At 53.7% G+C, this 12,595-nt stretch overlaps 1 protein-coding gene across 1 annotated transcript in view; it reads left to right on the top strand.

Moving 5' to 3' along the window:
* The window catches only part of LOC139240215 (ras-related protein Rab-11A-like), a 31,277-nt gene extending 20,279 nt beyond the window's left edge, over nucleotides 1-10,998 (top strand). The window contains exons 3-5 of the mRNA XM_070868686.1: nucleotides 349-542; nucleotides 5,181-5,261; nucleotides 10,716-10,998. Of these exons, the coding sequence (XP_070724787.1) occupies nucleotides 349-542; nucleotides 5,181-5,261; nucleotides 10,716-10,855 (415 nt within the window). The 3' untranslated portion in view covers nucleotides 10,856-10,998. The remainder of the gene's footprint in view (nucleotides 1-348; nucleotides 543-5,180; nucleotides 5,262-10,715) is intronic.
* Nucleotides 10,999-12,595: the final 1,597 nt, after the last annotated feature.

Here is a 12,595-nt window from a genome sequence, read left to right on the forward strand (position 1 = left end):
CTCCACTTAGGGCGGACTGGTCTTTGGGCCCAGGGACTCCCAGGTGTCGGTGGGGATGTTGCACTTTATCAGGGAGGCTTTGAGGGTGGTCCCTTGTAACGTTTCCTCTGCCCACCTTTGGCCCGTTTGCTGCGAAGGAGCTCCGAGTAGAGCGCTCGCTTTTGGGAGTCTCGTGTCAGACATGCGGACAATGTGGCCCTGCCCAGCGGAGCTGGTCGAGTGTGTGGTCAGTGCTTCGATGCTGGGGATGTTGCACTTTATCGAGGAGGCTTTGAGTTTCAGCCGCGCGTTTCACTGCGTTCCAGGCACTATATAAATGCAGGTTGTGGTTGTCTCTCCCGACGGCAGGTATTACCGGGGAGCAGTCGGGGCCCTGGTGGTCTACGACATCGCCAAGCACTTGACCTACGAGAACGTGGAGCGCTGGTTGAAGGAGCTGAGGGACCACGCGGACGTCAACATTGTCATCATGCTCGTGGGCAACAAGAGTGACCTTCGACATCTACGGGCGGTGCCCACGGATGAGGCCAAAACCTTTGCGGGTACGGGAAGGGGTCGAGGCGTTTGAAATCACGCTAATTGTTCTCGGAGCAGAGAAGGTTAAGGGGGAGATTTAATCGAGGGGTTCACTATCACGAGGGGTTTTGAGGAGTAAATCAGGAGAGACTGTTCCCGGGGGCAGGAGGGTGGGTAACCAGGGGGACACAGATTGACGATAATCGGCGATGGAACCAGAGGGGGGAGATGGGGAGAATGTGTTTTGACGCAGCGAGTTGTTGTGATCGGGAACGCGCTGCCTGAAAGGGCGGTGGGAGCAGATTCAATCGGGGACTTTCAAACGGGGGAATTGGGTAAATACTGGAAGGGGGGGAAATGTGCCGGGCTGTGGGGAAAGAGCAGGGGGGAGTGGGACTGATTGGATCGCTCTGTCACAGAGCCGGCACAGCACGGGCTCCATGGGCCCGATGGGATCCTCCTGTGCTGTACGATCTGATTCTATGAAAGGTGGACCTTAACCCGAAATACTGAGAGACGAGGAGAATCCTATTTTTTTTTTTAAAACCCAGCGAGATGTGATGTGCATTGCGAGGCCCCGTCTGCCCTCTCGGGTGGATGTAAAAGATCCCGGGGCCACTATTGGAAGAAGAGCAGGGGGAGTTCTCCCCGGTGTCCTGGGGCCAATATTTATCCCTCAACCAACATCACTAAAACAGACGATCCGGGTCATTATCACATCGCTGTGTGTGGGAGCTTGCTGTGCGCAAATTGCTGCGTTTCCCACATTACAACAGTGACTACACTCCAAAAGCACTTCATTGGCTTTGAAAAGCCTTGGGACATTCCTGAGGCAGTGATGTGTGCTGTCGAAATGGGGGGAGGGGAGTTTGAAAGGAAAAATCTGCCTGGTTTTTGAGGACCATTGAGAAATTCTTTGCCTGGGAATAAAAGGCAAGCTGGCCTTGTGTATCATGTTTCAACTTGATTTTCTCGAGCAAGCCCGAGCTTGGTTGTTGGTTTGAGTCAATGCTCTGTTGTTAAAACACTAATTATTGTTCATAACTGGTCGGGTCGGGTGGGTTGGGCCATGACCAAACACAATATCAGAATTAGGAGTTGGCCATTCGGCCCCTCGAGCCTGCTCCGCCATTCAATGAGGTCCTGGCTGTTTGGTTTAATTTATCTCTCAAATTCCAGGCACAACCACTCCCAAACTTGAAAGACTTAGATTTGTACAGAGCCTTTCACGACCGCCAGACGTCCCCAAGCACTCGACAGCCAATGAAGTGCTTTTTGTAGTCACTGTTGTATTGTGGGAAATGCGGCAGCCAATTTGCGCACAGCAAGCTCCCACATACAGCGATGTGATAATGACCCGGATCATCTGTTTTAGTGATGTTGGTTGAGGGATAAATATTGGCCCCAGGACACCGGGGAGAACTCCCCCTGCTCTTCTTCCAATAGTGGCCCCGGGATCTTTTACATCCACCCGAGAGGGCAGACGGGGCCTCGGTTTAATGTCTCATCCGACAGACGGCACCTCCGACAGTGCGGCGCTCCCTCAACACTGCCCCTCCGGCAGTGCGGCACTCCCTCGGTACTGCCCATCCGGCAGTGCGGCACTCCCTCGGTACTGCCCCTCCGGCAGTGTGGCACTCCCTCGGTACTGCCCCTCCGGCAGTGCGGCACTCCCTCGGTACTGCCCCTCCGGCAGTGCGGCACTCCCTCAGTACTGCCCCTCCGGCAGTGCGGCACTCCCTCAGTACTGCCCCTCCGACAGTGCGGCACTCCCTCAGTACTGCCCCTCGGACAGTGCGGCACTCCCTCAGTACTGCCCCTCGGACAGTGCGGCACTCCCTCAGTACTGCCCCTCGGACAGTGCGGCACTCCCTCAGTACTGCCCCTCGGACAGTGCGGCACTCCCTCAGTACTGCCCCTCGGACAGTGCGGCACTCCCTCAGTACTGCCCCTCGGACAGTGCGGCACTCCCTCAGTACTGCCCCTCGGACAGTGCGGCACTCCCTCAGTACTGCCCCTCGGACAGTGCGGCACTCCCTCAGTACTGCCCCTCGGACAGTGCGGCACTCCCTCAGTACTGCCCCTCGGACAGTGCGGCACTCCCTCAGTACTGCCCCTCGGACAGTGCGGCACTCCCTCAGTACTGCCCCTCGGACAGTGCGGCACTCCCTCAGTACTGCCCCTCGGACAGTGCGGCACTCCCTCAGTACTGCCCCTCGGACAGTGCGGCACTCCCTCAGTACTGCCCCTCGGACAGTGCGGCACTCCCTCAGTACTGCCCCTCGGACAGTGCGGCACTCCCTCAGTACTGCCCCTCGGACAGTGCGGCACTCCCTCAGTACTGCCCCTCGGACAGTGCGGCACTCCCTCAGTACTGCCCCTCGGACAGTGCGGCACTCCCTCAGTACTGCCCCTCGGACAGTGCGGCACTCCCTCAGTACTGCCCCTCGGACAGTGCGGCACTCCCTCAGTACTGCCCCTCGGACAGTGCGGCACTCCCTCAGTACTGCCCCTCGGACAGTGCGGCACTCCCTCAGTACTGCCCCTCGGACAGTGCGGCACTCCCTCAGTACTGCCCCTCGGACAGTGCGGCACTCCCTCAGTACTGCCCCTCGGACAGTGCGGCACTCCCTCAGTACTGCCCCTCGGACAGTGCGGCACTCCCTCAGTACTGCCCCTCGGACAGTGCGGCACTCCCTCAGTACTGCCCCTCGGACAGTGCGGCACTCCCTCAGTACTGCCCCTCGGACAGTGCGGCACTCCCTCAGTACTGCCCCTCGGACAGTGCGGCACTCCCTCAGTACTGCCCCTCGGACAGTGCGGCACGCCCTCAGTACTGCCCCTCGGACAGTGCGGCACGCCCTCAGTACTGCCCCTCGGACAGTGCGGCACTCCCTCAGTACTGCCCCTCGGACAGTGCGGCACTCCCTCAGTACTGCCCCTCGGACAGTGCGGCACTCCCTCAGTACTGCCCCTCCGGCAGTGCGGCACTCCCTCAGTACTGCCCCTCCGGCAGTGCGGCACTCCCTCAGTACTGCCCCTCCGGCAGTGCGGCACTCCCTCAGTACTGCCCCTCCGGCAGTGCGGCACTCCCTCAGTACTGCCCCTCCGGCAGTGCGGCACTCCCTCAGTACTGCCCCTCCGGCAGTGCGGCACTCCCTCAGTACTGCCCCTCCGGCAGTGCGGCACTCCCTCAGTACTGCCCCTCTGACAGTGCGGCACTCCCTCAGTACTGCCCCTCTGACAGTGCGGCACTCCCTCAGTACTGCCCCTCCGGCAGTGCGGCACTCCCTCGGTACCGCCCCTCCAACAGTGCGGCGCAGATTATGTGCTCAAGACTCTTGACTGAGGGAGCGCCGCACTGTCGGAGGGGCAGTACTGAGGAAGCGCCGGGGCCACTATTGGAAGAAGAGCAGGGGGAGTTCTCCCCGGTGTCCTGGGGCCAATATTTATCCCTCAACCAACATCACTAAAACAGATGATCCGGGTCATTATCACATTGCTGTGTGTGGGAGCTTGCTGTGCGCAAATTGAGCTGCCGAGTTTCCCACAATACAACAGTGACCACACTCCAAAAGTACTTCATTGGCTGTAAAGCGCTTTGGGGCGTCCGGTGGATGTGAAAGGTGCTATAGAAATGCAAGTCTTATTTTTGAAGGGAGAAAGTATGGAGCAGGTCGCTCTGCACCTGATTTTGGGGGGGTTTGGTGGGAGGGGGGGGGATATGGGGGGCTGCGATGGGGAGTGGGGGCAGAGAATGATGGGGATGGGACCAGACTGGCTAACATTCTGGGTCCGGATTATTTTGTAGAACGCACAGATCCTTGATGGGTCTGGACAAATCGAAAGGGCGGGAGGGGAAGCGGTGAGGAATGGCGATGTGTCGGAAGGGGGCGTGTGGGCTGATGTCAAGTGATTGACACCCAGGCGTGTTGTGAATGTGGTGCTGTCCTTTGGGCTATTAACCGGGCGGTGGGGAGGCTTAAGTTGGTCTCCATATTTGCGAAAGGATATACTCTCTTTGGAGGCAGTTCCGAGAAGGTTCACTCGGTTGATTCCGGGGATGAGGGGGTTGACTGAAGAAGGATTGAGGAAATTGGGAAATTGATGGGATGAAGGCTGATAAATCCCCAGGGCCTGATGGTCTGCATCCCAGAGGACTTGAGGAAGTGGCCCTAGAAATAGTGGATGCATTGGTGATCATTTTGCAACAGTCTATCGACTCTGGATCAGTTCCGAAGAATGAGAGGTGATCTTATCGAAAGGTATAAGATTATGAGGGGGCTTGACAAGGTGGATGCAGAGAGAATGTTTCCACTGATGGGGGAGACTAGAACTAGGGGGCATGGTCTTAGAATAAGGGGATACCCATTTAAAATGGAAATGAAGAGAAATTTCCTCTGACGGTTGTAATTCTGTGGAATTCGCTGCCTCAGAGAGCTGTGGAAGCTGGGACATTGAATACATTTAAGACAGAAGTAGACAGTTTCTTAAACGATAAGGGGTTATGGGGAGCGGGCAGGGAAGTGGAGCCGAGTCCATGATCGGATCAGCCATGATCGTATTAAATGGCGGAGCAGGCTCGAGGGGCCGAATGGCCGACTCCTGCTCCTATTATGTCCTTATCACCTGATTGGCTAAACCCTTCTTCTCTCCCCTTGCAGAAAAGAACGATGTCTCCTTCATCGAGACCTCTGCGCTGGATTCCACCAACGTGGAGATCGCCTTCCACACCGTTCTCACAGGTATGGCCGTCTCGCCAACGCCGCCCTCCGAAGGACACGTACACGGGACCACTGAGAGGTGGCCAACTATTGCTGTTCCAGAGTTGTCTACTCGTCACATGTTCCAGTCGTGCACACTTTCTTGATCGATCTCCTCTTCTCTCGTCCTCTCTCTCCACGCTGCTGATACTAAAGTATCTGATTCAACAACAACTTGCATTTATAAAGCGCCTTATTAGGCGGGAAATTGTGTTAGGGAAACTGATGGGATTGAAGGCTGATAAATCCCTGGGACCTGATAGACTGCATCCCAGAGTACTTAAGGAAGTGACCCTAGAAATAGTGGATGCATTGGTGATCATTTTCCAACAGTCTATCGACTCTGAATCAGTTCCTGTGGACTGGAGGGTAGCTAATGTAACCCCACTTTTTAAAAAAGGAGGGAGAGAGAAAACGGGTAATTATAGACCGGTTAGCCTGACATCAGTAGTGGGGAAAATGTTGGAATCAATCATTAAAGATGAAATAACAGCGCGTTTGGAAAGCAGTGACAGGATCGGTCCAAGTCAGCATGGATTTATGAAGGGGAAGTCATGCTTGACAAATCTTCTGGAATTTTTTGAGGATGTAACCAGTAGAGTGGACAAGGGAGAACCAGTGGATGTGGTGTATTTGGACTTTCAAAAGGCTTTTGACAAGGTCCCACACAAGAGATTGGTGTGCAAAATCAAAGCACATGGTATTGGGGGTAATGTACTGATGTGGATAGAGAACTGGTTGGCAGACAGGAAGCAGAGAGTCGGGATAAACGGGTCCTTTTCAGAATGGCAGGCAGTGACTAGTGGGGTGCCGCAGGGTTCAGTGCTGGGACCCCAGCTATTTACAATATACATCAATGACTTGGACGAAGGAATTGAGTGTAATATCTCCAAGTTTGCAGATGACACTAAGCTGGGTGGAGCTGTGAGGAGGATGCTAAGAGGCTGCAGGGTAACTTGGACAGGTTAGGTAAGTGGGCAAATGCATGGCAGATTCAGTATAATGTGGATAAATGTGAGGTTATCCACTTTGGGGGCAAAAACACGAAGGCAGAATATTATCTGAATGGCGGCAGATTAGGAAAAGGGGAGGTGCAACGAGACCTGGGTGTCATGGTACATCAGTCATTGAAAGTTGGCATGCAGGTACAGCAGGCGGTGAAGAAGGCAAATGGTATGTTGGCTTTCATAGTTAGGGGCTTTGAGTATAGGAGCAGGGAGGTGTTGCTACAGTTGTACAGGGCCTTGGTGAGGCCTCACCTGGAATATTGTGTCCAGTTTTGGTCTCCTAATCTGAGGAAGGACATTCTTGCTATTGAGGGAGTGCAGCAAAGGTTCACCAGACTGATTCCCGGGATGGCTGGACTGACATATGAGGAGAGACTGGATCGACTGGGCCTGTATTCACTGGTGTTTAGAAGAATGAGAGGGGATCTCATAGAAATATATAAAATTCTGACGGGACTGGACAGGTTACATGCGGGAAGAATGTTCCCGATGTTGGGGAAGTCCAGAACCAGGGGTCACAGTCTAAGGATAAGGGGTAAGCCATTTAGGAGCGAGAAGAGGAGAAACTTCTTCACTCAGAGTGGTGAACCTGTGGAATTCTCGACCACAGAAGGCTGTGGAGGCCAAGTCACTGAATATATTTGAGGGAGATAGATAGATTTCTAGACAAAAGGCATCAAGGGATATGGGAAGAAAGCGGGAATATGGTGTTGAGATAGCCATGATCATATTGAATGGTGGTGCAGGTTCGAAGGGCCGAATGGCCTACTCCTGCACCTATTCTCTGTTTCTATGTTAACGTAGTGAAAAGTCCCCAAGGCGCTTCACAGGAGCGTTACGAGATTTTAAAAATTTGACACCGAGCCGCATAAGTAGAAATTAGGGACCGGTGACCCAAAGCTGGGTCAAAGAGGTCGGTTTTAAGGAGCGTTTTGAAGGAGGAGAGAGAGGCGGAGATGTTTAGGGAGGGAGTTCCAGAGCTTGGGGCCCAGGCAGCTGAAGGCACGGCCACCGATGGTGGAGCGATTATAATCAGGGATGCTCAAGCGCGCAGAATTAGAGGAGCGCAGAGATCTCTGGGTGATGGGGGGTGGGATGTTGTGGGGAGATTCGAGATAGGGCGGGGGCGAGGGCCATGGAGGGATTTGTAAACCAGGATGAGAATTTTGAAATCGAGACGTTGCTTAACCGGGAGACAATGTAGGTCAGCGAGCACAGGTGGTGATGGGTGAGCGGGACTTGGTGCATATTAGGACACGGGGGCAGCGAGCACAGAGGGTGATGGGTGAGTGGGACTCGGTGCGAGTTAGGACACGTGGGCAGCGAGCAGAGAGGGTGATGGGTGAGTGGGACTCGGTGCGAGTTAGGACACGGGGGCAGCGAGCACAGGGGGTGATGGGTGAGTGGGACTCGGTGCGAGTTAGGACACGGGGCAGCGAGCACAGGGGGTGATGGGTGAGCGGGACTCGGTGCGAGTTAGGACACGGGGCAGCGAGCACAGGGGGTGATGGGTGAACGGGACTCGGTGCGAGTTAGGACACGGGGGCAGCGAGCACAGGGGGTGATGGGCGAGTGGGACTCGGTGCGAGTTAGGACACGGGGGCAGTGAGCACAAGGGGTGATGGGTGAGTGGGACTCGGTGCGAGTTAGGACACGGGGGCAGTGAGCACAGGGGGTGATGGGCGAGTGGGACTCGGTGCGAGTTAGGACACTGGGGCAGCCGAGTTTTGGATCACCTCTAGTTTACGTCGGGTAGAATGTGGGTGCCCAGCCAGGAGTGTGTTGGAATAGTCAAGTCTGGAGGTCACAAAGGCACGGATGAGGGTTTCAGCAGCGGATGAACTGAGGTGGGGGGGCGGAGACGGGCGATGTTACGGAGGTGGGAGTGGGTGGGTTTTGGTTATGCTGCAGATATATGGCCGGAAGCTCCTTTCAGGGTCCGATATGACACCAGGTTGCGAACAGGTGGTTCCGCCTCAGACACGAGTTGGGGAGAGGGATGGAGTCGGGCTGGGGGAAACAGAGTTTGTGGCAGGGACTGAAAACAATGGCTTTGGCCGTTCCGATATTCAATGGGAGATAATTTCTGCCCATCCAGAACGGGATTCAGGATTAATCTGCCCTTTCCAAACCAACAGGTCCACAGAACTCCAGGGGTGTGTCGTGATCTGGGTTTCAAGGGCCATGTTGCTAGGGACCAGAATCTCTACAAGACCCTTGGTCGTAGATTGGACCTTCCCTTGCCCGCAGGCCTCGATGATCCACATGATGCAGTGAAGCTAATTAAATGTTGACTTTTTTGGTCTCCTTATTTAAGGAAGGATGTACTTGCATTGGAGGCAGTTCAGAGAAGGTTCACTTGGTTGATTCCGGAGATGAGGAGGTTGACTTGCATAGAAACATCAAAAATAGGAACAGGAGTAGGCCATTCGGCCCCTCGAGCCTGCACCACCATTCAATATGATCATGGCTGATCCGCTATCTCAACACCATATTCCCGCTCTCTCCCCATACCCCTTTTATGTCTTGTATGTCTAGAAATCTATCTATCTCCCTCTTCAATATATTCAGTGACTTGGCCTCCACAGCCTTCTGTGGTAGAGAATTCCACAGGTTCACCTCCCTCGGAGTGAAAACATTTCTCCTCATCTCGGTCCTAAATTTCCTACCCCGTATCCTGAGACTGTGTGACCCCTTGTTCTAGACTTCCCAGCCCCGGGGGAAACATCCTCCCTGCATCCAGTCTGTCCAACCCCGTCAGAATTTTATACCTTTCAATGAGATCCCGTCTCATTCTTCTAAACTCCAGTGAATACAGGCCTAGTCGACCCAATCTCTACTCATACAACAGTCCTGCCCTCCCAGGAATCAGTCTGGTGAACCTTCGCTGCAGCTTTTTTAATGAAGAATGGTTGGGCCCGTACTCATTGGAGTTTAGAAGAATGAGAGGTGATCTTATTGAAAGGTATAAGATTCTGAGGGGTCTGGACAGGGCAGATGCAGAGAGGATGTTTCCCCTCGTGGGGGAATCTAGAACTAAGGGGCATAGTTTCAGAATAAGGGGTCGCCCATTTAAAAAGATGAGAAGGAATTTCTTCTGAGGGTGGTGAATCTGTGGAATTCTCTGCCCCAGAGAGCTGTGGAGGCTGGGTCATTGAATATATTTAAGGTGGAGATAGACAGATTTTTGAACGATAAGGGAGTGAAGGGCTAACCAGTGGATGTAGTGTATTTGGATTTTCAGAAGGACTTTGATGAAGTCCCACATAAGAGGTTAGTGTGCAAAATTAAAGCACATGGGATTGGGGGTAATGTATTGGCATGGATTGAAAATTGGTAACTGACAGGAAATAGAGAGTGGGAATAAACGGGTCTTTTTCGGGGTGGTGGGCAGTGACTAGTGGGGTACCACAGGGTTCAGTGCTGGGGCCCCAGCTATTCACTATATATATATATATATATAGACACAAAACTCGGTGGGATTGTGAGTTGTGATGCAAAGATGTTGCAAGGTGATTTAGATAGATTGAGTGAGTGGGCAAACACACGGCAGATGCAGTATAACGTGGATAAATGTGAAGTTATCCACTTTGGTAGGAAAAACATAAGGACAAAGTTTTATTTAAATGGTGATGGTTTGGGAAGTGTCGATGTACAGAGGGACCTGGGTGTCCTTGTACACCAGTCAGTGAAAGCAACATGTAGGTGCAGCAAGCAGTTAGGAAGGCCAATGGTATGTTGGCCTTCATTGCAAGAGGATTTGAGCAAGGAGGTCTTGCCACAGTTATACAGGGCCTTGGTGAGACCGCACCTGGAGTATTGTGAGCAGTTTGGGTCTCCTTACCTAAGGAAGGATATACTTGCCACAGAGGGAGTGCAGCGAAGGTTCACCAGACTGATTCCTGGGAGGGCAGGACTGTGGTATGAGGAGAGATTGGGTCGACTGGGCCTGTATTCACTGGAGTTTAGAAGAATGAGAGGGGATCTCATTGAAGGGTATAAAATTCTGATGGGGTTGGACAGACTGGATGCGGGGAGGATGTTCCCCCGGGGCTGGGAAGTCTAGAACAAGGGGTCACAGTCTCAGGATACGGGCTAGGAAATTTAGGACCGAGATGAGGAGAAATGTTTTCACTCCGAGGGAGGTGAACCTGTGGAATTCTCGACCACAGAAGGCTGTGGAGGCCAAGTCACTGAATATATTTAAGAGGGAGATATAGATTTCTAGACACAAGGCATCAAGGGGTATGGGGAGAAAGCAGGGGGTATGGGGAGAAAGCAGGAATATGGTGTTGAGATAGAGGATCAGCCATGATCATATTGAATGGTGCAGGCTCGAGGGGCCGAATGGCCTACTCCTATTATTATGTTTTAAGAATCTGTTTTTTGTGTTGGTGTCCTTGAACTGACCATGCCAATCTCCTTCCAGAGATCTATCGCATCGTGTCCCAACGCCAGATGTCCACGGACCCTCACGATCGCGAAGTGGGCCCCAGCAAGGACGTAGTGACCATATCCGTACCCCCGATGGACAAGGGCAGCAAGACACAGTGCTGCCAGAACATATAAGCTGTGCTCGAGCCTCTGACCCCTCTTTACGTTGTTGCCAGTGTCCTTGTGCGCCCGATCCGGCCTTGGCAAATCGCCCACCTCTGGCGCCTTGCCCATTGGCGCTGTGTGTGTGTGTGTGTGTGTGTGTGTGTGTGGGGGGGAGGGGGAGGGGGAGGGGGAGGTGTGGGTGCAATGCCATTTTGGAAAACAGGAAGGATTGTTGGTCAGATTGACCTGAGCTGAGGGTTGCAGTGTGAACTTCGGTATATATATAAAAAAAACACGCGTGCACACAACCGCGGAAAGTCCTGGAGAAGCACTCCACTCGCTTGGTATCTGAAAGACAAAATGGTTAACTCTCTTTGGGGTCAATGGTTCCATTGAGGGGGGTCTCTCCCAAGTGCTCACCGATCGCGTGCGTTTCCAGAGTTTTCCGTTCTCCATTCCCGCCATTTGTTCTCGTCCTTAATCTCCTTCCCCCCCCCCCCCGCTCTCCTTCCCTCTGGTTGTCCTCCATGGCTGGTGGCCTTGATCCATCTCCTGATGGGTCGGTGGTTCCCGGCGGACATTTTCGAGGGGTGAGAGACCCTGCAAGTCCTTGCTGGTTCTGTTCTCGGGAGATGACTGGGGAGATGGGGCGGGCGAGTCAGTCGGTCTCTTTGTCCCGTTGTGGGGAGGGGAGGGGTGGGGCGTAGTCGGGAGAGGATCACTCTTGCCGAGGCCCAATATCTACTCGCTGTTCCTTCGCCGCGAAGTTGTGCCGAACATTTGGCTTCACTCGCGGGACGCAGGGTTTAATCCATCGGCTCTTGGTGCGCGATAGCAATTCGTTGCCCCATTTCCCATTTTGAAAATGGCTTGCAGAGGAGAGGCAACTTTTCCCATCTTCTCCCTCCCGGAGATCTTTCCCATCCGCCCCCACTGGCCTCTCCTGCTCTCAGGACCTGCTCAGTCGCCTCCAGCTGCGAGACTTTTTTTTTAGGGGAGGCCTATTTGGCCCGAATTTGGCTCTAGGTGGGCTAGGCCATTGCATTCCTTGGCCATGTGGTGATGACATTGAGGACTTGCCGGTTTTTGTTGTTTTTCCCTCACCCTCACCCTCACCCCAACGGTCAAGCCTCCCCACCTCGTGTTTGGGAGCGGTGGGAGAAGAGATGGGCAAGATGGCGTCTAGCCCTCGAGTAACTCACTCCAGGGGTCTGACGACTCCCAAAGGCCCCAAGGTTGTCCTCCTATATTGCCGTATTTTTTTTTTAATGCAGACTGCTGCCTCCTCTCCTAGGAGCGGACATGTGGGCTTGGTTTTTGGCGTTTTTGTTCTAGAAGTTTCCACTGCGCGCTCCCCTCGGGAACGTGTGTGTGTGTGTTTTGTTCGTCCAGTTTGAAAATCCTGTTCTCCAATCCACGTTTTCCCCCCCCATTTTTCTGTGACATGATTTCGGCCGTTGCAAGCTAACTTTGCGCTAATCGAGCATTACCTCATGGATTTTGGAGGGGGAGGTCAAAGGGCAACAGGCTGGTGTGGTGAGCGAGTTGGCGAGTTCCCCCGCCCCACCCCCTCCCAGTCTAAACACTCGATCGGGGGAGTGGGGTTATGGTATGGTGAGGAATCTGGAACCGGTATCAAAATGGCCACAAAGAACATTTATCCACTGGAGGTCACATGTCGAGACTGGTTTCCATGGTTACACTATGATTTGTCCATATTGGGGCATGGCCTCCAATGGTCCAGTTGACCCAAGTCCAAGACTTGCTGAT

This window comes from Pristiophorus japonicus, chromosome 30 (genome assembly GCF_044704955.1).
Source record: "Pristiophorus japonicus isolate sPriJap1 chromosome 30, sPriJap1.hap1, whole genome shotgun sequence".
In the NCBI taxonomy this organism is placed as follows: Eukaryota; Metazoa; Chordata; class Chondrichthyes; family Pristiophoridae; genus Pristiophorus; species Pristiophorus japonicus.